At 38.6% G+C, this 27,475-nt stretch overlaps 1 protein-coding gene across 5 annotated transcripts; it reads left to right on the forward strand.

The window, feature by feature from the left end:
* Positions 1-545: 545 nt before the first annotated feature.
* On the forward strand, positions 546-26,499 carry raw. Of its 5 annotated transcripts, XM_068301361.1 has the most exons (10): positions 546-712; positions 8,588-9,436; positions 22,612-22,718; positions 22,779-22,890; positions 23,212-23,593; positions 23,660-23,874; positions 23,935-24,093; positions 24,166-24,575; positions 24,638-25,527; positions 25,602-26,499. In XM_068301361.1, exons 2-10 carry the CDS (start codon positions 8,820-8,822, stop codon positions 25,755-25,757), a joined length of 3,048 nt encoding a protein of 1,015 aa, XP_068157462.1. In that variant the 5' UTR covers positions 546-712; positions 8,588-8,819; the 3' UTR covers positions 25,758-26,499. The 5 variants fall into 5 exon arrangements, with proteins under 5 accessions (XP_068157462.1, XP_068157709.1, XP_068157547.1 ...); XM_068301608.1 differs by lacking the exon at positions 8,588-9,436 and having other exon boundaries at positions 547-712; XM_068301446.1 differs by lacking the exon at positions 546-712 and having other exon boundaries at positions 8,157-9,436.
* Positions 26,500-27,475: the final 976 nt, after the last annotated feature.

Genomic DNA, 27,475 nt, shown 5'->3' on the forward strand with positions numbered 1-27,475 from the left:
TATACAACAACAACTTCTTTCTTTTTTCCTTCCCGAATTTTAGGTAAGAAATCTCGTCAAAATGAAAAAGAAATTTTTGACTGAATTGTTGGTGAAATGAAACTTTTAAAGAATATACATTATATATATATATATATACTTTATAAAAAATGTTCCAAATCAATTACATGCTCACCTGTTTCATTTTTTGTATTTAAATGTGCCCGCCTAGACAAAATGAGCTCTTCGGCTCAGACCTGAGCACTTTCGGCTCACTTTTTACTCAGACCTGAGCATCCGGCTATTTTTTTCGACCATCTGGGAAAATAAGGTGACCAAATCCCCCTATATCAAAATGTCGGAGTCGAAAACAAAATAGTGGGAGTCTGATAGTGTGGCCATGTTCGCGGTTGGCACCATGTGTTGCATGTTCAACTCAATGGTTCGAGTTCGATGGCTTGGGTTCACGGCGAGAGGGTAAAAAGTTACGGCGAATGGGCAAGAATTTACGGCGAATAGGCAACTTTTTATGGCTCGGGCGAATAAAACCGCATTGTTTTGTTTGTCTTTTATTGTTTTGTTGGTATTTTTCTGCTTCTTGAAAATGAATCGATTGTGTTAGAAACATAAAATACGAAAATAAAATGCTCGCTAAAGCGGTTTGTGTTTCCCGTGTCAAATGTGAAGAAAAAGGAGTCTAAAAAATGCACAAAATGGTTAAATTATTCTTCAGGTAAACATTATGGTAAAAGTGCAACAACAACAAAAACAACACACACCAAAACTCGCTCTCCCACTCTCTCGCTCTCAACGCTTTTATATTTTTATGAATGACGTAAGCCCGCATCGCTTTGGAGCCAGTGTTGGCGAAATTTGTTCAGCAAAAGTAGCTAAACCGATGACTGAAGTGCTTAAATGTAGCTAACTTGCTTTCAAACGGAGCTTATACGAAAACAGTGTTTTTATTGGAAATTCTACTTTACTAATTTAGCTCAACTCATCATTTTCAACTTTATCGCATTTGTCTTCTTTAGGAGCCCTGACTATAATCGAACCAACATTTTCCGTGTCGATTTATTCTATATCTATAAGTAAAAGTTTATTTTATTTTGAAATCAAAATTTGAAATAGTTGTTCTTTAGTTAATAGCTAACATTGAGCACCGAGAAGTTCATTCTATTCCATTAAGCACCGAGAAGTTCATTCTATTCCATAGTTTTGTTTTTATTAAGTTCACTTGACTGAAAAAACTCTCTACTTCAGCACAAAAATATTTGTATAGGTCGAGTCAAAAACTATGAAATTAATTCCGCATACAATAACAGTGAACTTTATTGTAGCCAATTCAGAATTTTGAAAATAGCTAGACATGTAGCTAATAATGCTTTGAGAATTTTCGTAGCTATCGGCCTTAAAAAACAACCAGATTTAGCTACAAAATAGCCGATTCACCAACACTGCTCGGAACCCCCATCCAAAAGAGCGACGAATTTTGCCTTACCTCTCGCACATAGACACAACACAGAAGAGCGGAGTAGTTTTAGATGAGAGAAACTCTCTTAAGTTGATTTCTTTTTTTGGTCAATGACCTAAGTATCCGCTCCGTTAGTTTCATTTTATTCAAACGCACCTACGAACCAAATAAAATTGTTATTCACCCAAGGAGCTAGACATTTGAACAAAACTATGTTCATAGTTGAACGAACGCAAAGGATGGTTGACCTTTTGCTTGAACAAAAAACTTTTGATCAATCAGTGACCACCAAGCGTTAAACCGGTAATTTGTGTAAGGATGTTGGCTCCTTGTCCAAGACCCCTCCAAAATATTCAACGGGCATCGTCTTTAACCGATCGAAACAATTCGAATACTAGAATGGATCTTTGTAACTGCCATTCGAACAGTGTCGCATTACCGAAATCTGCGGGCTCGGCGCCAAAAGGTGACCCCCGCCTCCAAATTTTTTAAATAAATGTAGTAAATTGACATAAAATAAAAATTCAAAAATTTCTGAAAAGTTGTTAAAACTTTTAACTTTGTCAATTTGTAACTTTGCCAAATTCTAAACGATTTTCAAAAAAGAAATCTCATAAAAATTCTTTCCAATTTTTGAGTTCGAATGTAATTAACTTTAATACTCAAGCAATATAAAATATGTCAAGGAATAGCAAAATATTTCCATAAACCTTAAAATCATGAAGCTGCAATTTAATTTTTAGAGTGTTTCGAAAAATTCATGTTCAATTTAAAAACCGGATAAAGTTTTTTTTTTTTCAAAATATCCGATTTCGATGTAATTAATGTATATCTTTTTGAAGTCGGTTAGCAATTGCGAAAATACACTCTGAAATAATAGGTAGATGAACTAGACATTCAAATTTGCGAATTGTTTTTGACCGATTTTCATTTATGTATATTCTAAAATTCAAGTTGGAAAATGGATTTTTAATTTGCATTATGATCCAAAAGTTATTTTTTTAGTTTTTTGATTGAGTATTTTATTTATTGACTTTATGTAAGTTCATTTATTTTGTATCTCTGGTAATCATGGAGTTCTTCCAGAACAAGTTTTTATCTCTCTTTTCTCATTGTGTTTTGAATGCGTATTATTGTTGTTATTTTGATCTCGCTTTTGCTGTTTTGTGACAAATTTGAGACAATAAACATTTTGCAGTTAATATTCGCGATAAACACGGAAGAATTCCAAAGACGAAGAAGATGTAAAACGTTGATAAATTTCAGAGAATAAAAATTCATTAATAAATATCAACAAAAGCAAAACCTGCTGCTAGTTGAGTAGGCGGATGACCGGCTCCGAGGAGGAGTTCGGCAGGGGGGCGCAGATTAATATAAAGTGCATGTTGTTTATTAAAAATTAAATAAATATTTTTGCTGTCGCGTGAAACTTGTAAACAGGCATTGTTTCGTTTCGGATTCGTTGAAGCAGCGATCGCAATGCAGCTCCGTGTTAACACGAAATTCCGAAACGAATTTCTCAATTATTATATAACAAAAACAAGTCATTTAACACTAGAAATAGAAAATGTAACTTCTATACAAATATTTAAAGAACTGTGAACACTAACTTAGATGCTTTTGTTCCTAAAAGAACGACAGTATTTCAGAAATCCGTTTCGAACACCGATATTGATTAAATTTAGCACGGTCAGTTATATCTATGTATGTTAAATTAACAAATGTTTAATTTTAAAGCAATACCGTGAAAAGTAACGAAGTTATTGACAAAAGTCGCTGTTGTCGACCAATCGTTCCTATGGAAGCTATATGATATACTCATCCGATCTTTATCGAATTCGGCACGGTCATTAACAGATATATTAAACTAACAAATGTTTAATTTGAAAACAATCGCGTGAAAAGTAACGAAGTTGTTGACAAAAGTCGCTGTTGTCGACCAATCGTTCCTATGGAAGCTATATGATATACTCATCCGATCTTTATCAAATTCGGCACGGTCATTAACAGATATATTAAACTAACAAATGTTTAATTTGAAAACAATCGCGTGAAAAGTAACGAAGTTGTTGACAAAAGTCGCTGTTGTCGACCAATCGTTCCTATGGGAGCTATATGATATAGTCATCCGATCTTGATCAAACTTGGCACAGGATATTTATAGGCTACTAAGTTTCACGGCAATAGTTCAGAAAATAACGAAGGTATTGAGAAAAGTCACTGTTCGCGACTTTGGCGTTTGTATGGGAGCTATATGATATATATTTGGCTGAATCCGAGATATAACCCCTGCAGTATATACAAGCCTACATGCTAAATTTCTCTGTAGCTCTTACGGTCTAGGAGGAGTTTGCATTGATCCAGACGGACGGACATGGCTTTTTCACTCGACTCGTCGTGGTGATCAAGAAAATATACGTTTCATATGGTCGAGGATGCTTTCTTTTATGCGTTGCACACTTTTGACCAAAATTAATATACCCTTTATGCAAGGGTATAACAACATAGACGCAAAGTTACTCATTTTAGGTCCTAAATATTTGAACCGTTTAAAATTGGACTGTTCAGTCAAAAATACATTTTGGTAACAAATTAAATTGTTAAATAAAACTCTAGGGGACTATGTTTTATAAACGGACTTGGGTAGGATTCCAGGCTCTAACTTTGGAAAGATAAGGAGTCGCTTTGTCGAATCGAAGGGCAATAAAATGTCACCATGATCGATGAGTTTCGCTAGTCGTCTCTCTGTTTTATTTATACTATCTTTGTAGTAAAGAGCACAAAAATATTGAAAGAAAAAGAGAAAAGTGTAGTGGGAAAGTCGAGAGAGAATGGCGGTGGGTGGAGGGGAGGAGGTGGTGGTGGTGGTGGTGGGAGTGGGAGTCAATTTGTTAATTTTCGCGGTGCAGTGCCAGCCCAGCGTTTCGAATGTAAACAAGCGTTTTGTGGCCCGGGGAGCGAGATCTGCGTGGACGCGTGCCATTGACAAAGAATTTTGTTGGCCGCAAATATATATAATAAATTTTACAATTAACACATACACGCACACACACACGCAAGCACCCATGTGGATGTGGATGTTAGCAACTGCAATAAGGCCAATAAGAACAGAGACTAATTAGTGTAATAAACTGGAGCAAAACGGAAGTGAAATGCACACAATGAAAATGGTATTGGCAATAAGGAATCGATGGACTGGTCAGTGAATGAAACATATATAGAAAATGATATAAATATCATTATGTATGTATTGTTTATATGTATGTTCGTATGTGTATATACCGCTGAAGGTCGTTTTTGTTTGCCTGCGATAAATTTTTGACTTTAAAATAAATATCACACATACGCAGCGTATGCAAATACAATTTATGACCACAAAAGTTGTCTGCGTCTGTATATTTGTTTCGGTGGTTGTATCTAAATATACGTATATTATCTATATGCTTTTGTTATCCAACCTTTTTTTTTTTTTTTTTTGTTTTGCTTATCTCCTGCCATATGTGTGATTATATATGTATGAATGACTTCTATATATGTATGACTGATACTTGATTGAATTGTAGCCATCGTCGTTTGTGCGCATAAACTAAATCGGCCTTTAGGCTCTCTCTATCTGTTATCAGCTGTCGATTAAAAGGCAAACAATTGAGCAAAGAGTCAAAGTGAACAATGTGAGCAATGCCAATCCCCCATCCACCCATCCACTTCTTTTAGTTACTTTGTAAGCAGCCCTCTCCTCCGATTCCACTCACACACGACTAAACAATTTGTCAATCAACCTGACAATCAGTTGCCAATCATCAAAAACCTGCGTTGCCTTAGATGTGAGAGAATTGCGCGATTGTGACTAATTTGCAAATGCTGTGAATTCTAAAAAAAACACACAAAAAAGAGGCCTAAACAAAGGTGCCCCACCAACAGTCATTGACGACGTCCAATCGTTGGCATAATTTAGCACAATTATTCCAATTTAGAACCAATCGATCGTATTAGTTGGACATTTGAGGCTGGTGTAAATAGAGGCCAGTGTCCCATTTAAAAGATTAGATCGATAAATAGTACATATGTATTAGAGTATTGAGGGGGCCATTTTTAACTAATTGTAATGATATCAAGTATGCGAATCTTTAGGCAGGAACAGCTCCAGGAATCCCATCAAGATCTATTGAAATGTCAATTTGACAATTAAAATTCATCATCCATTGCATTAATTACTATCTGAGGGTTTGTTTCTCGAATTCAATTGTTTATATTTAGTATCTGATTTATGACATTACACTTAAACAATCTGTTATCCGGGATTATCCGAACCCACAAATCATTCAACATATTTATTGTTTATTGTGCTTGGCTTGGCCTTTTTGTTGTTGTGGTCCATCCGAAAAATCGGTGACAGCATCATCGCAAAATGCTCATAAAAGGCGCGTACATGACAACATCTCTTGATTGTGCATATTTTTGGCCAACACACACACACACACATGGAAAGATATCAGTGTGTGTGTATGTTCATACATCCAAATACAACTTATTGGACATGTGCGCAAATCTTTTTGAACTTTCGCATACGGCTGCTGGCAGAAACAAGTGCCAAGAGCAAACCCTGACATACATTATAAATTGTGTAGCAACGCCCTCTTTTTTCTGCGATTTTTCTAACAATTTTCGAATGTTTCTTCGATACGTTTTTTGTTGTTGGCTTTTTTTCACCTACACGCGCGCATAATCTCATTTCGAGCGGCGTCAATAAATTTTGTTTGTATTCGGCTTTTTTTGGCAAGGCATATTCAATGTAGAAACATATTATCATATATGTATGCTTATATATACATTGTTTTCTTTAAGAGACGCCCACATCAGAAGAACAGTTGGTGACCATCAAAACGACGGAAATGCCATCAAATTTGGTCTACCTGTTGTCCTAGTTGTGGACCAAGAGGCAATCGATCGATCGTTGGAGCCATCAATAGAGCCATCAATGATAGGGGTTGGCCTTATCAGCCAGAGTTATCTACTTGACCGTATTAGTCACATTTTAGCCAGTCCCGAAACAATCTAAAATCACATTTTATGCCCATGAGTAATCGTAATTATTAGTAATTAGGAGCAGATCCATAGTTTACTCATAGCCATTCATTTGACCCAATGATATAATCGGCCAATTTTCGTATCAAGCCAAACATATGTTAATAGCTTTCTGTTGCGATTTGCATTTTGGCCAACTTTATTGACCAAAGAAAGCCAAACTCTTTGTTTGTCACCATAAAAATTCGCAGCATAAAAAGAGAAAGTATTCGATCAATTAAGGGAATTGAGAAAGCATAAAAATTCTTCTACCTCTGCCAGAGAACTGGCAATGATTTCGCGTTGCCAATAATTTAACTTAGCAATATTAACAACTTATATCAAGTCAAAGATTTTACACCCTCTTTCGAGGATTGCCAAGTTCAGTCATCAGCAGACACCGCTAACCGCATTATATTGGCACTAGAACCAGTTGGGAATTGCAACTGGATGAAGCGAAAAGAGAAATTTGGTAAATCTTTTTTATACTGGAATACTTTCTATCCATTGAGAATCATTCGGCTTGGTAATGGTAATCGTAACACACATTAGAATTGATATCGAGCGTTATTTGAACTAAAGTAAAGTGATAGCATTATTTCCTTACAAAGAAGAATGGAGGAAAGCCACTCTGACCATATTTAAGTGCATACATTCTTAACCAGCATAATGACACGTTTTTTTCTTGACCTAACCAAAACCACCTCCAAGGATATACAAAAGTTAATGCGACTGAAAATTCTGATCAGTGGTTCTGATATATTTTCTGATATTTTTGACTATTTATTATTAGGCAGATACATATGTATATTCAAATAGTAGGCAAATCAGTTTTTAACTTTTAAAGAAGATGATTAAAGACTTTTGTTATAATACAACGTTGTTTTCAGTCAATTGTTAATAGAAGCTGTTTAAGTGGTCAGATTATGCCGTGTCTTATATTAATGTTAAGATGCCTGCCTTATATTAATGTAGAATGATCCTTACATTCTTTAAAAACTTTTTATATTTTCTATCAAGATTTCATATACCAAGTATTGAATGTGTGATCCAAATTAGATTTCGAATTATTAACTATTTGCGAAGAAACCTGAAAGTATGTATGTGGACAGTGGCAAATGGATATGCTATATAGCGCATATCGGCGCAGTTGCCATTAGCCATTTTCGATTTCATTGATTACGTACGAGAGGCTTTCAAATTGTGCAAATTGGTTTTCCTGTTTCATGCCCACGCGTTGGGATCCAAAAACGAACTCATATAGACATACATTGTACATATGTACATACATACATATATATATAAATATATATGTATTTGGATAACATTTGATTTGATTGAATGTTTGTTTTGAACAAAAACACATTGGACGCCCGCGCGCGCCATCTGCCCGCTGGGTCTCCACGAATGTTTGGGTTACATTAAGAGAGCGCGCCACACGACTTTGTTGCTCTTTCGCTCCCTCTCTCATTGGCTCTCTGTTTGCTCACACTCTCTGTCGCTGGCGCTGTCGCTCTTTGAAGCGATCTTTGGAGGAGGGTTAGTGGTACTTCTGTCCCGTTCGCTGTGCTCCGCATTTCATTCGTTTGCGTTGGCTTGACGCGTTCACAACGTTGCGTATACGCCCCGTTATCGTGCGCTCTCTCCCTGCTTTTAATGCGATTTGGGCTTCCTTTTTTGAGAATTTGACGAAATCTTTAACTGCGTGCAACTTCCGTTCAACTAAGTGTGTGAGCGTGTGTGTGTATGTGTGTGTGTGTGCGTTCATACGCGAGTGTATGTGTGTGTGTGTGTGTGGGCCTATGGAAATAAATTCATTTCTATATTTATAAATGAAAAATATAATTCTGTGCTCTCTCTCTCTCTCTCATTCAACCATAAAATCAATTTAATTCGCGCGAATATAAAAAAAAAAAAAACAAAAATTATATCAACAAATAGCAAAAACCAACACCCACACACTATAAAAGAAAAACACACACATTGACGCCATTATTTGTTGTAATGCCTGGCTTTTGTTATTAACATTATTATTTGACTATTATTTGATTTGGTTTTGTTCCATCTTAGCACCTAACATTCTATCGTTAACGAATCGAAAGTGAAAGCCAACAACTCGCGATCGTCGACGAGTTATGATAATGATGATGATGACAAAAAACAGTCAGCAGCAACAAAAGTATCTACCATTGAGTTGAGCAATGTGAAACATATAAGCGGATACACCGATAAACGGATAGACCGATAAGTTCAAGTAAACAGAGGAAAACAAAAACACTTTTCAAACTTACATATCGATTCAATGAGCAGCCGCAATAGCAGCAACAAATTGGCCACAATGCGTCTGCAGCAACGATATAGTCCAAATACAGCGACGGCAGCGGCCACAAAGGCAGCCCAGACAATTGCCAATAGCAACAACAACAATAACAATAACAACAACAACAACAACATTAGTAATAATAACATTAGCAACAACGGCCACAACAATACAAGTCGCAACAACAAAATTAACAATCAGCGTGCCAAGAAATTGAACCTCAACATCGGCAACAACAAATTGCAAACAACAGCAACCGCTGCCGCACCACCAGCAAGAGGCACAATGGCCCCCTCAATCCCTGCGCCCAGCCAGACCATACTAATGGATAACGATGGAATTACCGCTGCTCCAGCTGACGAAAACCTCATCGGAGAGACCACCACAGCCGTGGAGTTGCGATCGTCGGCAAGTTCGCATTATCGTGCATATACCACATTGCGCAGCAATTCGACCTCCGCCATTCTGGCTGAAGCTGGCCTGCCCCTGGGCCCCATGGGCGATCATGGTTCCAGCAGCATACTCTATGCCCGACCCCGCACCCTCAATGTCCATAATGTATGCCAGACGCCAGCGCAGATAACACAATTGTTTTTTGGGTATGTTTTTGTTTTGTTTTCCTTTTTTGTTATTGTTTATTTCATTATTTCCTTCTCCTTTCAATTTGTATTCTGAAAACTTTTTATTTTCTGCGATGACGATTACATTTACACACAGAAAATACTTTACAACAACTAGAAAATTAAAAGTAAATATAGGATACTTAACTAGGAAAGATAAAGATACGTTTTATCTTTCGATCAGCACAGATTTTATATTACAAATTCAAATATACTCCTACTTATATGATCTTAATAAGCAGTTCTTCTACTTTAGGATTATATTTAATAGTTATCTAGGCATTTAAAAGGACTTAACAAAAATCAAATGAGGATTCTTTGAAGAAGAATCTCTGAGATTGTCTTAACTTAAAGATCGTAATAGTTTTTGGCTTTTATTTAGGTATTATTTATTGTTCAATTGAATGTATTTAACCTCATATAGTTGAGACTTTTTAACAAGTCTTTTGATTCTTTGAGCTTATTTTGACATTTCAGTTTCTTTTTATAAGGATATAGTGAGAAATCTTTAATTGGCAATTTTCGACGTTGTTAATTTGCGGGATAAGATAAGAACTTCAAGTATAAACCTACAAGAATCAAGATTTTCAACTGACTATGGCTATTCTAATTATATTTGCTTTCCTTATTCAATTGTTGATTAGGATTTTCTTTATATTTTGCTATCTTTCTTCGATTGGCCATACTTCTGGAGGGTCAAACTCTCTTCGATTGGCCAAGGTCGCCATCGATGAAAAAAGCATTTCAGATTAATGCCATATCGTATAAATATTTATGGGTTATTTAAGGTTCCCGCTAATTGATGTGCTCTAAAAAACAAAAATAAGAAAAGATACGATAAAATTGGCTTCGTTTTTTGTAATTCAATGTGTATTGCGTCATATGCTATGAATAATCGAGATGGAGGAGAATGTTTGAATGTTCCTAGGTGAATTCAATTGTGTATAATTCATAAACTGTTCTTGTCTGATCTCTATCTCTTACATCTCACCATACAAAGGTATATATACACCATACAAATGTATGACACAAAGCTGATTAATCATATACATACATAGTTGAGCAGACAAGATCAGATGGGATCATCAGAGGGCGTCGGGACTCTTGGTGGTCGGCATGTCTCCTTTGTACATGAGTCTAATTGTCTGCAAATGATGCCAGCCACGCCTCCTCAAGCTAACGCCCTCTTCCTACACATATACACAAGTAGATATGTATATGTATTTCTACAAATGTCTCATTTTGTATTCCGTTTTCTGTTTTTGCTGCACAGAGATTTTGTCATCGTTATTTTAAACCAAAACAAAATTGATATATTCGTTTTTCCCTCACCAAAAAGACAACAACAAGAAAAGAAAGGAGGTGGGAACAAAAGAGAATAAGAACGATGGGGGGGAGGGTCGGAGTAGAATTCAATTAAATGGACATTGCGACGAATTGTCCCCCGCCTGTCCACCGAGTGCAAAGACTGAAAATTCAATGAACTTGATCTTTGTGTTGTGCGAAACGCGAAGAATGAATTGAATTTAAATGAAAAATAATAACAAACATATTAACACGAGCATTCGCTCTGTATGTCTGTATGTGTCTCTCGGTATGAATATTTGTCTCAATTTGCATATAATAAAGTCATAAATAAGCCAACAAATTGTCATTTTAATAACATATCGTATTTATTGGGCACATTGCCTCGAGGTGTTGTGAGAAATTTGTTTAGAGAATTTAACTTAAGCCGCACACCGAATTCTGTATATCCTCATAGGTTAGATAAGTCGACTCGATTTTATGATTTAAGCCAACACAAATTTGCCAGTAGTATCTGTTGGTCTATTAATATTGTGTCCCAATTCCTCTGACTGAGTTTTCATATGCTCCTCTTCTTTGACATTGAAGAGTTCAATTAATCAATTGATTTTACGAGTTCGATGCACGATGGCAAATTTAATTTTAACTCTGACTCTGACTTGATTTTCGTTTTTTGTTTTCCGTTTGTGATTCGTCTTGACCTTCTTCTTCTGGTTGAGTTCAGCTCAAACGATTGACACACACAACGATTTTTGTAGACCATGTTTTGCTGGGCACGTGTCTACGATTTGCCCATTGTAATATGTTCATTTCAAAGGGGAGTCTGGGGGGGGAAATGCTCATTAATAAGAAAAAAGAAAAAGTCAACTGATTTCAACTCATAAATCACAACGACCGGGAGTCATTAAAAGTATAAAATTAAAAAGAAGGCAACACATTATGGAGCAAAAATCTAATTAAAAAAGTTACGAGTTTTTGTCATAATACAATGTGGCCATAGATAGAGAATAGTTAGGGTATATTTGGATCGAGTGAATGTTGATCTTGAGTTGGCTCAAAGTCTGGATTCGTATCACGTATTATAAAGAAGCCTACACTGTACAGGGTATCTCCTAGTCATCCCACTGTAAGCCCCTCATCTTGGCATCGCCTTAATTTAATTGTGATTGTGACCGACGGTCGTTGGTTGATAGTCGTCAGTCGTCAGTCGACAGTCGTCTTCATTTCATTCATGCATCAATAAATCAAGCATTGACCAGAGCAGAGCAAGTGGCCATGTGTCTATATGTAGTAGTTTTCATTCCTTTTTATGAGTTTATCAAAAGCACTTCAATTTAGCAAAATTGCCGCATTCTTTGTCAATTATTTTATTATCATTATTTTTATTATTTTGTTATTTTGCTTGGATTGGCTGTTGTGAAGTGCATTTATCATATTCGTAATAAAATTTGCTTTGCTTGTTTCTTTGTGCATTATTTTTAACTTGATTGCGGCATAGACATAAGCTATATGTGGTTATATATGTACATATGTATGCCAAGAGGAGTCGTCGAGTATAATTAATTTAATAAAATGGCAAATGAGAAGCAAAAAGAACAGAGTCTTAAGTTTAGTCAGTTAATTAATGACAAATCGTGCGCCGTTTGGCTGGCTAAGCGAGAGGTGCGACTTCTAAGAAATCGGCAATTCTAACAGATTTTGTTTGAAAACTATTAATGAATCAACTGATCAGAGGTGCGGACTCAAAATCAACAGTAGTACCAACTGATCTATCTCTATTTTTAACGAAAATTAAGTTAAACCTATAAATCATCAGCTAAGAGACAACTCCTTATCCAACGCCTGACAGTTGGATAAATGATACGATTAAATAGTAACCAAATCAGCTTAGAGATTTCCCAGGGATTGGGAATCACCTAATGAGTTCTCCTCCCCATCCCATCCTGGACATCCAAATCCGGTTAAGTTGGAACCAAACTGATTGTTGTCTGTTGTCATCGTTTATGACTTATCTATAAATAAGAAAGGTTTCAATAAAAAACTTGAAATTTGAAAAAAAAAATCAATTAGGTAAATTAACTTGGCACTTGATCACATGCCACACACACCAGCAAACTTACACACACAAACACACATGTGCAAATGAAGCGTTGAAGGGAAATGGAAAACTTTCATTGCGGAACTCTGGCACGTTGGCTAATAAATAATAATTAATGTGCTGGAAAATTCATTAATAATAAGCAAGCGAATGTGTGTGCTTGTGTGTGTGTGTACATTAATTATTCATTGACTTTTCCTTCGATACAATTGAGAAACGTGTAGAGCTTTGTAGTAAACAATTAATTGATAAATTGCAGAACCCAATGATTCCCAAGCATAAACACATTACAACGAACAGAAACTGAGCTAATCGTTTAAAAATAACAGCAAATCAAACAGATTATTATAGTACCTACAGAGATACAAAGTGATACGAGACTATAAGTGGGAAAATGCAAAGTAATCAAGGGAATCAGGGAATCCCTAGAGCCAGAAACATCTCCCCTCAAGGTCTCCATCCACTACACATAGACAACCTATGGACTAATCCACAACTCTTCTTGGCGGCCTTCTATTAGTGGGGACTATATTAGGGGAGACAATCGAAAAGCTGGCAAAGTGCTTGACAAATATCTGATAACCCAAGAGCCGATTAGCGATAATGGGCGCTGATCGAATCGAACTAACTAACTGGCACTACTATTTATATAGATGAGACCATGATGTGGTCATCCTTTGAGTCATCAATGATGCAGATAAAGTAGATTACATGGTCAACCGTTCTCAAATTTTGCGGCTTCCTTTCCTTCGATTTGTTTACTAATACAAAATCCCCCACTGCATTTCGATGCAACACATTTTTGGCGTCACTTTTCTATTTTTGGCTGACATTCCATAACGTCATGGCTAAAGATCGCTTCCTCCCCCGCAAACTTGTGCACTTGACGCGTTTCGTTCACGGTCTTTTGGCCGAAAAAGAGTTTTTCAGTGCCATAATTTTTGGTGTATACAAACAAAAAGCGAGAAGCGCTTAAACAACTTTTGGTTTCCTATTTTGCTCTTTATAATATTTCTCTGTTTTGCTTTGCTTTTTTAGTTTTGCACTTATTCATTTGGTCTGCACCCGTCGTTTTATTTATGCGCGTTAAATTCTAAAAATAAGTAAGTCGAAGAAAGTGTGAATTGCGAGGGCCAAGAGCGAGGCTACTTCATAATGTGCAAAGCAAGCAAAAATCATCAAAAATAAATAAATGTTAGCAAACAAAAACAAAAAAAAAAAAAAATGTTTAAAAATTGTTATAAATACTATACTAGACACCATCGCACACACACACCCACACACACACACACACAAACATATATCCCATTAAATCATGTGAGAGCCAAAGTAGCCGAAGAAACCGTCTATAATAATTAAGAATATAATTTTATGGAATGCTGCCATTTCGCGTGTAGGCGGAGGCTTTTTCTTCTTTTTTGTTCTTTGTGGCTGCTGCTGCTGCTGCTGTCATTCCCAGTTAAGTCACGGCGAATTGCCAGTCACGGTGTGATCGGCAAATCGTTACAAAGGCATAAGCCCAATTGAAGTATTGAAGAGGCATATATCAGAGAATAATCTGCGGCTTCAGAAAACATGCCAATAGTCGCCCAGCCCCTTTAGGACTCTGGGTTGGTCTCCTACTACCTTCAGCTAAGCTAAGCTAAGGAAACTCTCTAATTTATAATGTTTTTATCTGTCAATAAGAACTGGCAAATCAGCTGATACATATATTTACTTAGAGATCCATTTATAGAGTTATTTGCACTAAGCTCGTTCGAATTGCTCTCTAACAATGACCTCAGTTTCTTCACTGGATGATTGATTTACTGACTCACTAGGCACATTTCACCGATTCCATTCCATTTGCTTGTAAGTCGCATTCGGACAGAGCCTAAAGATCGGCCAGTGTGTGGGAGCATCATGTTCCCAAAGACCTGAATACTTGCACATGGTTAGCTTTTTTCAATGGCGATCGAATGGTCGGTCGGTCGATCGATATTGTCCACAGATATGTAGTTAATTGCTGGTTCTTTGTTTGGCCGGCTACGCAATTTTGTATGTTCGATAGGCGGTGATAGGCGGCGTTCTTGGCGCGACATGGAGAGAGGGCGGGACGGTAGGTAGTCAGTCAGTCAGTCAGAGAGTGAGGCACATGTAACCTATTTATTTTTGAAATGTTGACCTCATACAAGCACTCAGCCGACTAGCAAAACTAAGCACAGCACGAATACGACGAGGCCGTCGGCCTGTGGCTGCTGTTGGGGCTATTGGGGCTGCATGGGAGTAACGACGACAGCGTCCAAATGTGGCGATGACAACTTCATTATGAAGCATGTGGACTGTTGGTGTGTGACAGACTGTAGAATTCACAGTGACTTTGTTCTGAACCGCCTGCCACAATGTTGGCCACTATCGATACTTTCAATCAGAACACGATAATTCATGACATCATCATCGTCATTATCATCATCATCATCATCATCATCATCGACACAACCATCACCCAATCATCAGTTTATGATGAACTACGGGCAACAGCCCGTAACATCGACAGCTCCAGCTCCAGCTTTGGCTCTCTCTCGGCCCCCGCTCTCTGGTGCCGCTTGAGTGACTCGCTTAATTAGTAATTTAACACAAAATTAAATAAATGAAGCGCTCCGTAGCCCCTTTTGCCCTGCTGTAATGGCTATAAATATAATCCACTCCATAATTTCATTTCGCCTTTTGTTGTTTTGGCTTTTCGCTTTCCATGACATCAAAATTCGTGCGCGATAAAAAATCACTTCCAGCTTGGCGATTTTCTTTAATCGGCATTTCATTGAGCACATTTTGCAAATAATTGTTGTTGCTGTTGAGTTTTTCTGATATAGAATCCACTTGTGGAGAGAGGGGTTGGGGTTGTGTTGGGGTTGGGGCTTGGGTTGGGGGATAGTCAGCGGTAACCAGCCGCAGCATTGTGCAGTCCGAATAATCAGTTGCCTCTGGGAGCGTTCAATGTGCGGTTCAGCGTTGACTGTTGTCTTCGGTTTCCTCAATATCGGTTAACAATTTTTGCCATTTTATTAAATTTGATACCAAGTTTATGGTACACAAAAGAAGCCAAACATAGCCAAGTTGTCAAACTGAACGATTAAGAAATACAAAAGTAAGACGTGGATAAAAACATACAAGGTATTGGTTTAGATCCTTATTATCCCTTATTTTGGGATAGTATAAAGCAGAGATTTTTAATGTGAAGGAGTCTTGTCTTGAGGAAATCAAAAACAGAAATGACATCATGCAAAGAGTAGAAACTGTCGCAAGAATTGTAATTCCTTGGGCAAGTCTTCCCCTCTTTCAAAATTTGACTTCATTTCCTGGAACTTGAAATGCTGACATATACAGAAACGTGTCGAAAACTTCCTCATTTAAATGTACATATATTTCCATACCTTCCTATATACATATATTTGGATCAGTAACACTGGTAACCTTGTTTCAGCTAGAATCGATTGTTTGATTTCGAAACTATCGCTTAACTTCTTGATACTGATTTGGCAAATATAAATGTGTAAAGATTAGATTAAACCCAATCGATAGGGGCATATAAGTTAAGGCGAGACAAAGAAAAGGGAAAACCGAAAATTGAAAATATAATGGAAGTTTAGGTGCCTTGTTCCATATGGATGTACATATGCACATACGGTATAAGGCTATTTGTTTCCCCCAAAATACTCTCCATACAGTAGGTACACATGTGTGTTTACCTAGCTAAGCAAATTGCCCTCCAAGTGATATCATAGTGCGCTACAATTTTGGCATACAGCCGCTTGAGCGAATAAATACAAAAATGGTTAAGAACCAAAAGAACGAAATGAAATGCCAAAAGACAAAACCAAACAGAAAGAGAATTGCGCTGTGTGGATGTAACTTAAAAATAAATGTTGATGTCACAAAGCGAAACGAAATGCCAAAAAAGGTTATAGGACAACGAACGGCATCAAGAGATGGTGGGGTAAATTAAAGCCAAAGAACTAATGATGATGATGATGTAGAGGTTGATGATGATGATGATACTATGTCTAACCCAAAAACTATCTGTCAGACTTCGTCCATTCTCTAACTGCGATGTGAAAGCTCTGCCGCATTGTCTGCCAAGTAGAAATGTTGGACACAACTAAAAATAGCTGCTTAGTTAAAGACCTGACGGCCCGGCCCCGGACCGGCCCGACGGTCGTCCGCATTGAAACGGCGTTTTACTATATAAATAGCAAACCGATTAAGCAGATATGAGAATTGCTTGAGGTAGGGTTGGCTCTCGCCAGTCGGCAAATAGATTTAGATACAGATACAACCCAGATTGGTTAAAGAGGGGAATGGTGGGATGGAGAAGAGTCCATTGCGGGTCTCAGATGTTATCAGAGAAAAAGAGAAGTATGTCCATTAATCAAAATCAACACAGAAGACGGAATGAAGCTTCTGAAGTCAAATTGGAATAAATAAATCACTTTTTATAAATTACAAGCAATTGATCCTCGCATTTTGACTGAGGTCTCTAAAACAAAAATAATTTAAATTGGCCACATTTGAGTTTACACTTCGATCGACTTTTCTATATTCATTTCATCCAACTTCCTGGAGTTCTAGATACTTTCTATAACACCTTCAAGATATCCCATCGAGGGTCTTTAAGAATCATATACAGTAGTTTGAGAGCAGGAAGGGACTGCATTCCTTATAGACACATCAGCAAGCAAAAACTTTTCTACGAATTTTAGATAAAATTCCGAAAACCAATTTCACTGTAAGCCATTTCAATTATGGCCAAACTCTATATTATTTGGCATTTAGCATATGATTTATTGACTTTGCAGCTGTGAATAGCAACGGAAGAATGGGGTGAACGTTTCCAATCGACTTGCAGATACCCTTTTATACTAAACTTGGTAACTTTTTCCCACTATCTTGTTTGCTGATTAAGAGGACAAAGAGACAAAGTGGGACATCAGGCAGGATGTAGAGCGAATCGATGGTTGTCCCAAGAAGCGTGTGAATCGTTTTAATTTCATTGAGCTTAATATACCCCATCTTACTATCGCAGGAGAGTTTTAGGAGATAAATATTTCTTAAATACATATGTAGATATAGCTTCATACTGAGCAGTCCAAAGAGCTTAGAAATTACGTCAGAGGCGGACCATTGATAAATTTTTATTATAGGTTACGAAGTTGTACGAGAAGATAACGATAAAGTGGCGACAGTTGTCAAATAAATACAATTATGTTCTGAAAACAAAATACAAATAAAATATTCCACAGGCCGGCCCACCAGAAAACAGCTGTTCCGAGAGACACAGGGTGAGAGCGCATGAGAGAGTGTGGAGCTCTTTGGGTGCGCTCTTCTTTCGCCTGCTCCCCATTTGGCTCTCTCGCTAACGGAGGCAGCGCGTCATTTTTATTATTAGTTATGACCTCATCATCGATTATTGCTGAGAGTGTGTGTACAGATACGTGTCTGTGTGTGTGCCTCTGTTGATACTTTATTGAAACGAGTCGTTGCTGAGCAAGCTGCAGGCCCCAGTCAGCCAGCTAGAGTCGTTTGCTCAGCTACCTACCTGTTGGCTCTTTCTTGATACCCTATGGCCCCATTGGAAGGGTTGTATAAGGCTCGCTCCAGAACAGATAGCGGGGGGCATGCTGAAGGGAAGAGGAGGGCCACCCACCTCCATAAGACTGATGATTCCAACTCCAGTCACTCGCTTACAGGGTATCTTGAAATTCAATTCAATGGTTTTGGTGATTAGCATTTCGTTTCTGTTCCGTTCATTTCCATTGGCGCCACAAGTTTTATGCAAACAAATCTTCACTAACACACCTCTTGGTAATAGGCATTTGGCCATACTATCGCATGGACATTGCCAACTGCTGATTAATCCCCCACTCCGCCAATAAAGCATCAAGTGAAGTGTCTCTAACACATCGCGACATGTGCTTGATCTCTCTCCCTGTCTCTTTGTCCCCATCTCTCTGATGCGAGATTTGTTTTATGCAAATAATTTCTGTGCTTTGATTTACAATCTGTTAAATGCAAATATTATGTCTAGGCGCCTGTTTTTATTATTGTTGCTTGTTTGTTTTGTTATTCTTTTTGCAAAGTGGCAAGCAACATTATTTCGAGTTCAATGTACACTTTCTGTTGTTGTTCTCTGTTTCTTTTTTGGTTTTGTCACTTTTATTGTTGTTGTTCATTTTACTTTTCGTTTTGTTTAATTGCATTCGGAAATTGTTGACGTTGATTACTCATTTGTAAGGCACTTGCACTCCGGGGGTCAATGGAATCATTTTGTACGAATGCAGCAAAATGAAGTGGATTTCGCCTATGGATCAATATGATGACTATGATAATGATGAAACATCACTTCAGTTGGCCCCAGTCCAACGATATTTGTTTGCGAAATGTTCATTCATCATTGTCGGAAATGCTGATCCGATTGAATGTTCAATTGGAGACATGTGTCTCTTGGATTACCCCAAGCAATTCTGGAATAGAATGAAAGCAATTGACATAGTCCAATGATTCTGCATCGATCTTTGATTGCTTGTCTCATTGACATTTCCCCTTTCACCGTAGCAGCAGCGAATGAGGAAAGTCCTCGATCTTTTCAGTGGAAACCCTTCCGAGGTTTCCCAGTCATAGATTAACCATGCTTTTTGAATCATATGGAAACTATTGGCATTACTATCTCGAAAACCTTGGCGTCTTAACTTGGCTTATCTGGGGCAGAGACCTGAGCTGATATTCTCTTTACCTACATACATTTCCGGTAGCTCATAAGGCGGTATGCTATTATTTACAGAGGCCATTACAGATATTTACCGGTGTCCCACCTCACTCTCTCTTTCTCTCTCTGTGCTCATTTTTTGTTATTTACTTCTTCATTGCCAGTCATTGTGGCCTTTTTATTGTTTATAAAATGCGTCGCCTTAATACAAACCTAAAGAAAACTTGTTTACCACCGCAAAGAGCGACTACGCCCAGATACGAATATCATTGGCAATTTGGCTCATCACGTCAGGTTCTTAGAATCCACTACTGGAGAATTTCATCACAAATGATAATTGTGACTCATTGCCCTGGGACCTGTCAAATGTCGGAGTGTAGTCGTAGCTCAGGAACAATGGAAAACAACCGAACAAATATTCCCATGATTCTCGTTTCCATGGGCGACCGCAAAGCGAAATTGGACTTGGCAGAATTGATCAGATTTGCTTCATATGAGTTCAAAGTTCAACGTCGTTCAAACTGCTTAACTTTACCGGAAAGATTACGAGTTGAATTGGGATTTACTTCCGATTACAAGAAATGATCCAACACATTTTTTGTTACTAACTGCCATGCAGATGGGTGATTGGGTTAATGGGTGGGGGAGTTGATTGTGCGGTTGCTGCACTTCCTCATACCCTCCCGGAAATCTTTCAACAGCAATGCGATCATCTCTTTGCGTTTTATTCTTGCTGTAAACAAAGCATAAATATTGCTTCTGGTTGCCATAAAAATACCAAACACAGATGAAAATGGCGCAACTTCTGCCTCTCCGGGCAGTAAATAGCAATCTTTATCCCATTCACATCCACATCCACATGCACACCCACTCGCCACCAGAATCGGACCAAAAATAGAAGTCCAAAAGAGGCAAATCCCATTGATATGCCGAATTTAGTCATTTTCGTAGTACGCGAACCCAGCCGAATGTGTGGGCGGGAAATCTTCTCGCTCTTGCTCTGCTGGTCTAACCAAGGTGCAAGTTTTTGCTTTCCGTTTGTTTCTTGGTTCTTGCCAGTCATGTAATTGGCATCTAGACAAGTTCCACCGCAGCTGCACTCATTGTTCGGCTTCTTGGCTCAGTGACATAATCATTTGCCTATTGCTTTTCTTGCATTGCTCAATGTGTTACACCAAAATGTTTTCATATTTTGTCTTACCTTATACTGCTTACAAATTCGTTGCATATTTTATGTTGGTGTAGTGTTGTTTGCACGATGTTTGTGTAGGTAGCCGCAAACGAGCGAATGACAAGTTTGTTGAGCCATAAAAAATGTTGTCACTCCCAATATGTTTGGTTAATTGGACGCGTTTTGTGCCCCATTTCCCCCCTAAAGAGGTTTCGTTTTGTCTTTTTGCGTTGGCTGCAAACTACGGATTATTTTGCATAGAAGGTAAAATATCCATACGATATACGGTAAATAAACCTTTAAGGAATGACCGAAATTATTCACTCCAGTCCAATGAACTCCAAAGAAAGATATTTTCCAATTCTCGAATTAGATTATCCATTTTTCGATCCGCTGATCTAGTTTCTAGTTACTTTTAGAAGTATTTCCTATATATTTATTTAATAAAATGTATGATTTAATTGCCCATCAATTTAATGTGTCTGATCTGACAGGCTCTTGACGTCATTTGGTTGGCGCTTCACTGGCAACTGATAATCTAATTTTGATTCCCAAAAACTATGGAAAAATTGAAAACGAAACGAAATGGAATTCAGTCGCAATTCTAAGCTCAATGAGCCTTATCGTCCAGTAACAATCGACAGACGTCTCAATCAATAACAAAATAATCATCAACATCAACAAAATAAATGCTCATTAGGCTAACTCCAGGTTCTGTCATCGCGAAAAGATATTGACAAACGCGATTACGAAATCGTATTACACAAAGTTCTGTTTCGTTTTCTATCCCTGTTCCGCTTGTGACACTTGTGGATGATTTCATTTGTGCGTTTCGAAAACAAAATTCATAACGAAAAGTCTATATATGTATGTAGATGTCGAATGAAAACAAAAACAAATTAAATGGAAATCAAGTAACTGCGTCGCGAAATATCTCGAGTAGCAGTATATCTGACTATAATATATCAAAATAAATTTCTTATTTCTGTGCTCTATACATATGTACATATTCATATGCGAACTGGTATACATTGCGTATACTCGATAATTTGAATTGCACTACACAATATTCATCTCTGCATTTCGGTTTACATATATTCTGTTTTCTGTTTTGCCTTAAACTAAACAAATTATGAGATTTTCAATGTTTTTGTTGTTGATGTGGACGATGTGTTGTTGTTGTTGCTGTTGCATTCTTTGTCATTGCCAACAGTCGCCGGAAGAGGCTCAAACGATGGAGAAGAATCTGATGGATGCAGCTGCCACAAAAATCTCGTAACCATATATAGAATATACTCGCTTTTCTTTTTATGGACTGCTCGAAAACAACCGAAACAAAGTTTCTGGTTTTGGTTTTTTGTTTTGGGTTTTGTGTTTTTGCGAATTCCAAAACATGTGTCTCTTTGTGGAACGTGCCTGGCTTGTGAATGTGTTCATCGTAAATGCGATAAGTTTTGTAAAAACTGAACAAATTGGCTCTTCCTACATATACGGTAGCCGTTGTCGTGTCCTTCACATCGCACAGCGATATCTGAGTTTTTGTTTATAAGGAAAATAATGTAAAGCAGGTAGTAAAATGTGTGTGTATGTGGTTCCTGTATAGACGTATTTGGCATTAGAAGAGGCTATTCAATTTACTTGACCCGAGCTGGCTCAGTTGCTATTAATATATGCTTGTATCATTGCCGATATTGAGTGATTTATTGGTCCTTATCACATTTCCCCAATGAAGGCATAAATATTTCATGATTATCGTAATGAACACAGTCATGCGTTATTTCCGATATCCACATTTATTTATTTTAACCGGCTTGTTTGTTTTCTTTTTCCCATTACAGAGAAATCCTGAATGCCTGGCGTGCTAAGGCTCGATGCAATGTGGTGCCCGATGAGCGAACACACGAGCTCTTCCAAGAGCTAAGTTTCCATCCCAGCCAAAAGCAAAGTGAGTGATTAGCCTGAATCCCTCGATCCAACATTTAACTAATGCGCATTCCTCTTACAGTCAGCGAAATGTTGCAAACCGCCAAAAAGGTGGCCCGCAAGAGCAGTGGACAGACAAATGGTCTAACATTTGGACAATTTTGTGTCTTGGCAGCGGATTTGAAACGTTTCCGGTGAGTTGGTTACATCTAAACTAGACCGTCAGCTGTTAGATTGAATGCTTTTGTTTAGCACTTCTTCCCTAGTTGAGTTTCTTTTCATTCTTAAGGGTTTAAGACCGTATACCGTTCATCATGTTTTTCAATGTCAACTTAGTTAGAGATACAAGTTGCTGGAACTGTACATCCTTCTTTGTTTTGGTTGAAATGTTTTAACAACTAAGCCACTTATATGCTAAAATATGTTTGTTTAGTGCGGTTTAATAATAGAATGGATGGGGTTGATTGTCTTTGATGAATGCATTCGTTAACCTTTCACTTATTTTGCGCCCACAGAGCTTCATCGATTTCGTCGAATACGCCATCAACAACCTACAGTGAATACAAGTACCAGCCACTCGTAAACTCTCTCGATCATGACGAAGCCAGCAATAGCAGCAGATCAACTGAAGCGGCTGCCACAAGCTCCTCTGGCGCAACTAACTCCACGACATCAGCTGCCAATGCCAGCATCTATAATAACAAGAAACCGGAAAATTATGGCACAGAGCTTCGTAGTACAAAATCATTCAGCAGTGTCGATGATACCAAGAAAAAGAAGAACGCCAATAATGAACCAGTCGAAGTATTTCTTGGTGGCTCCTGTAATCCCACCACTTGGCGAGCAGATGTGGCCATCCCCGCCCTGAAGGAACTGGGCATTTCATTCTATAATCCTGTAAGTCCAAATATTCCACTGCTCCATTCGCATTAGCTGATCCCAATCTTCTATTTGAACTTGCAGCAAGTATCCGATTGGACTCCCGATCTCATTGAACTCGAGCATCGCGCTAAGGAAAAGGCCCGCGTATTATTCTTCGTTATGGATTCGGAAACACGCGCATCTGCTGGTGCCATCGAGGCGGCACACATAGCGGGTCAAAACTGCAAGCAGCTAGTGTTGGTTTTGCATCCGTATAAACCAAATCAGAAAATCTTAAACGAGCCTATTTCGCAGCAGTAAGTTTGGCCAGAGTGTTCTCCTCCCGCCGTCCATTTAATAAACCCGATTCCTTGCAGAGAATACCTCGACCTAAATCGTAATCAATTGATACTTAAGGAGCTGGTCTCCCGTCGCGGTCTGCCAGTGTTGGATAATATTCCTCTGGGCTTGCAACGAACCAAGGAAATACTGTCTGGCATTAGGGATCCCCCGTCCAATATATCTTCTATCCTAGAGTGAGTCCCAAAATCTTCGCCCCCCACTCGCTCCCGATCTCACCTGCCTTCTTCTTCATCTCTCTTTCGCAGTACTGTGCGTGGTGCCTTCGATCGTGTCAATCCCCAAAGCGGTCTCCTCACTGTCGAACAGTGTAAACGTGCTCTCTTATTCTTAGGCTACGCTCAGAGTTTAGTTAATTTAGATAATTTAACAAAGATTATAATTAATCAACGCGAATCATTGAAACTGCTACAAAAGAACAGTGAGAAACCACTGTTGCCGGACACGGATGACACGGCCGAGATCGGTTCGGATGACGAACATCATCATTCTTGCGGCAATCCACCCATTCAACCTAACCAGGAGCTCATCGATTTCGATCTCTTCTGCATCATATCGGCATATCTGTCGGTGCTGCAGCAGGAGATCCACGAGAGCGGCTGCATATCGCCCATTAAGGGCACCAATGTTCCACCGCCCCAAGTGTACTTCACCAATGGTAAGCACTTATTGAGTACCGATGATCTAGGCAGATTCTAAGCACCCTTTCCTTACTTTTAGCTCCCGATGTCGATATTTACTTCTCGGCCAGTAAGAACATCTCTCGCACCTCGAGCAATGGAAGTGTACCCTCCAATAGCAGCAGCGGCATTGGCCATGATCTGGAACATTTGAGTCGCAACCGTGATAGTGGCACGTCTTCGCCCCAGCCAACAACAACGGCTGGACTGGCTAAGGGCTCCAAGCCTCAGATCTTAGTTAATGTCGAATCCATAGAAACAACCGAAATAATCACCACCAAGACGATAGAGACGAAGCCAACAACGCCAGGAGTGACAGCGGTACCCTTTGTGCCCACCATGGAGGAGGAGGAGAGTGACTCCAGTGACTCGCTGTTCTCCAACAGCAGTTCCAGTTCGCTCTGTTGTCCCGGCATCGCTGGTGGAGCAGGATTGGATCTGCGCGATGTCTATTTGGGTGGCAGCTGCGTCATGCGCACCAAGTGGCGTCAAGAATTGGCAGTCCCCTATCTGCAGGCCAATGGCATTAGTTTCCATGCCCCCGCTCTGCACGAGAGCATACAGCAGTTGGCCAATGTTACACAGGAAGCCGACTCCGAGGCAAGTACTAATCTGCAGGAGCAACAGCAGCAGCGCTCCTTCATACGCACACGCAGAAAGTGCCGGGGCAATCAACTGCAGCTGGAAGAGCAGGAAGAGCTAACTGTGGCCGAGGAGTCACTCAGCTGGTCACTGCCGCCCGTGGCAGTGCGCCAGTCACTGTACAACCCCGCCCTGTTGGACTCAAGTCGCGTTCTGCTCTTCGTCATCACCAATGAGACGCGTTCCCTGGCGCCCATGACCTTGGCCGCCCATTGCATAGGTCTGATGTACAATGTGGTGCTGGCCGTGCAGATGCTGCCCGAGGATTGTGTCCTGGGTGGTGAGAAGGTGAGACTGATTGACTGACTGATACCAGCGGCTAGTTGGATGCTAATCGGAATCCTCATTTATTGCCTTTTCAGTTAACGGTGGCCGCCATTAAGGACTACAATCGTGGACGTTCCTATCTCATTGACCTGGCCATGCGACAGGGTGTACCCGTTTTCAACGATATCCGTGCAGCCCTCCGATGCACAGCGGCCAAAGTGCAGGCCTACAATAACCGCGATCGTTGCTAATTCGTACCTGTTTTCTACCTTTGAAACTTTTCGTACTTCTTTTATTTCCTACAAAGTGGCAGCCCATGACAATTTAAGCTATAAACTTATATAATCCTATACATACATACATATACGTAACATTTTTTAGTGAAATTTGTGTTTGTTTCTTACGCCTATCCTCTAACTTGAAAGAAAAAAGCAAAAACTTACTTAAACTGTGTCTAAAAGTGTATTCTGTACTAAATTTAAATTTTATTACTACGCGTCCAACCTTTCGGCTTAAAATGCATACAAATACATACAAACATACATACATAATGACCTTATAATGACTTTAAATCTATTCACACAAGTGTCGTCGCCCAGAAAGCGCATTTCGGAAGCAACAAGAACTATCTTATTGTTAGTAAAAGCCCTAAGCATGCTTATTAAATATTTATTTACAATCTGCATCCATAACCGATTACTCGATACATGTACATATACATAGATATAGATACTATTCATGCCACAACAAAACACGCAACAGCAGCATATAGAATTTTAGTTACTTAATAGTGAAGAAGGCATATTTTATACTTACAATTAGTAGGCATTAAACATTTAAACTACAAAATTCATACAAACATAAGTGTATACATTACAGACACACATACATACACACATACATGCAGTGCTAGTTTTGCACTCTAGTAGTAGTGATCCACTGCACCAGCGTGCTGGTCAACAAATATCTCAATAAACAATTTTTTCTAACATATCTTTCGAGAACTTCTAAATACCTACATATATAACTTGCAAATAAACCCAGTCTGGGCCGGTTCCCTATATATACCAGCCGATTTTCACAAACTGTTAAATCAAAAAAAATTATCCCATAAGATTCCATCCTTGGCGAGTAGTTGGCTTATACCACTTACAGCATTGGAGCTAATAATCAATAAGTTTCAAACTTGGATTCCACAAAACACGTTGCAAGAAGGATGTGAAAAGAACACAGAATATTTAAATTTATGGGTTAATTGTTGAAACAAAACCCCAAACCAGAACTGAATACTCTCTAATTAGGAAACATAAAGCTTTCCATTCCTGGAAGTGCAGTTAATAACAGTTTATGAACTGCATTCCTAGTATAAAATGGAATGCATATGCCGAAAGATTTCGACTTTTATGCTGTTGTCATTTTCCTTAAGATGTATAGCTGGCACACTCTGCGTATGCGTTATATTTGGCAGAAAAATCATTTGCTACCAAAAGTGAAGTCACCCAAAACGGAAATATCCCAAAATTGGAAATATGTGCGAAGACATGTCTTTAATTGAATTGAATCAATTCATTTTTCTTTTATTCTAAAAATGTAGAAATTTTGTTTCTCAAATACCTATCCACAACGATAAATTGAGTAAGCCACGTAAACGTAATAATTAATTTACATGAGGTGAAGGAAATTGTAATTAAGAATGGCCAAAGGAAATTGTAACAGTTTTTTGAAATATATAATTTTAGCCCAATCGTCAACGGGGGGTGGGAAAGCTTTCTTGGACACTTAGGGTTCAGCTAACCAGTCCATTTTTTGCCAAAGGGGCAGATTGAATCGGCGACTGGTGTGGTTGCTTTAACTATAAGGGCAATTCGGTTTGAAAACGACTATGACCTGGAACTCTACGGTATATTTACATTTTAAGGTACATCTTGGAGTTGACAACTCTGTGGGTGAGGAGCAAATTGTAACTTTC

This window comes from Drosophila tropicalis, unplaced genomic scaffold (assembly GCF_018151085.1).
Source record: "Drosophila tropicalis isolate 14030-0801.00 unplaced genomic scaffold, ASM1815108v1 contig_1009, whole genome shotgun sequence".
In the NCBI taxonomy this organism is placed as follows: Eukaryota; Metazoa; Arthropoda; class Insecta; order Diptera; family Drosophilidae; genus Drosophila; species Drosophila tropicalis.

Coding starts and splice junctions, on each gene's coding strand:
- raw (XM_068301361.1), top strand. CDS start 8,820: ATGAGCAGCCGCAATAGCAGCAACAAATTGGCCACAATGCGTCTGCAG. Junction 9,437..22,611: donor ATAACACAATTGTTTTTTGG/GTATGTTTTTGT, acceptor TTCCCATTACAG/AGAAATCCTGAATGCCTGGC. Junction 23,594..23,659: donor GCATTTCATTCTATAATCCT/GTAAGTCCAAAT, acceptor TTGAACTTGCAG/CAAGTATCCGATTGGACTCC.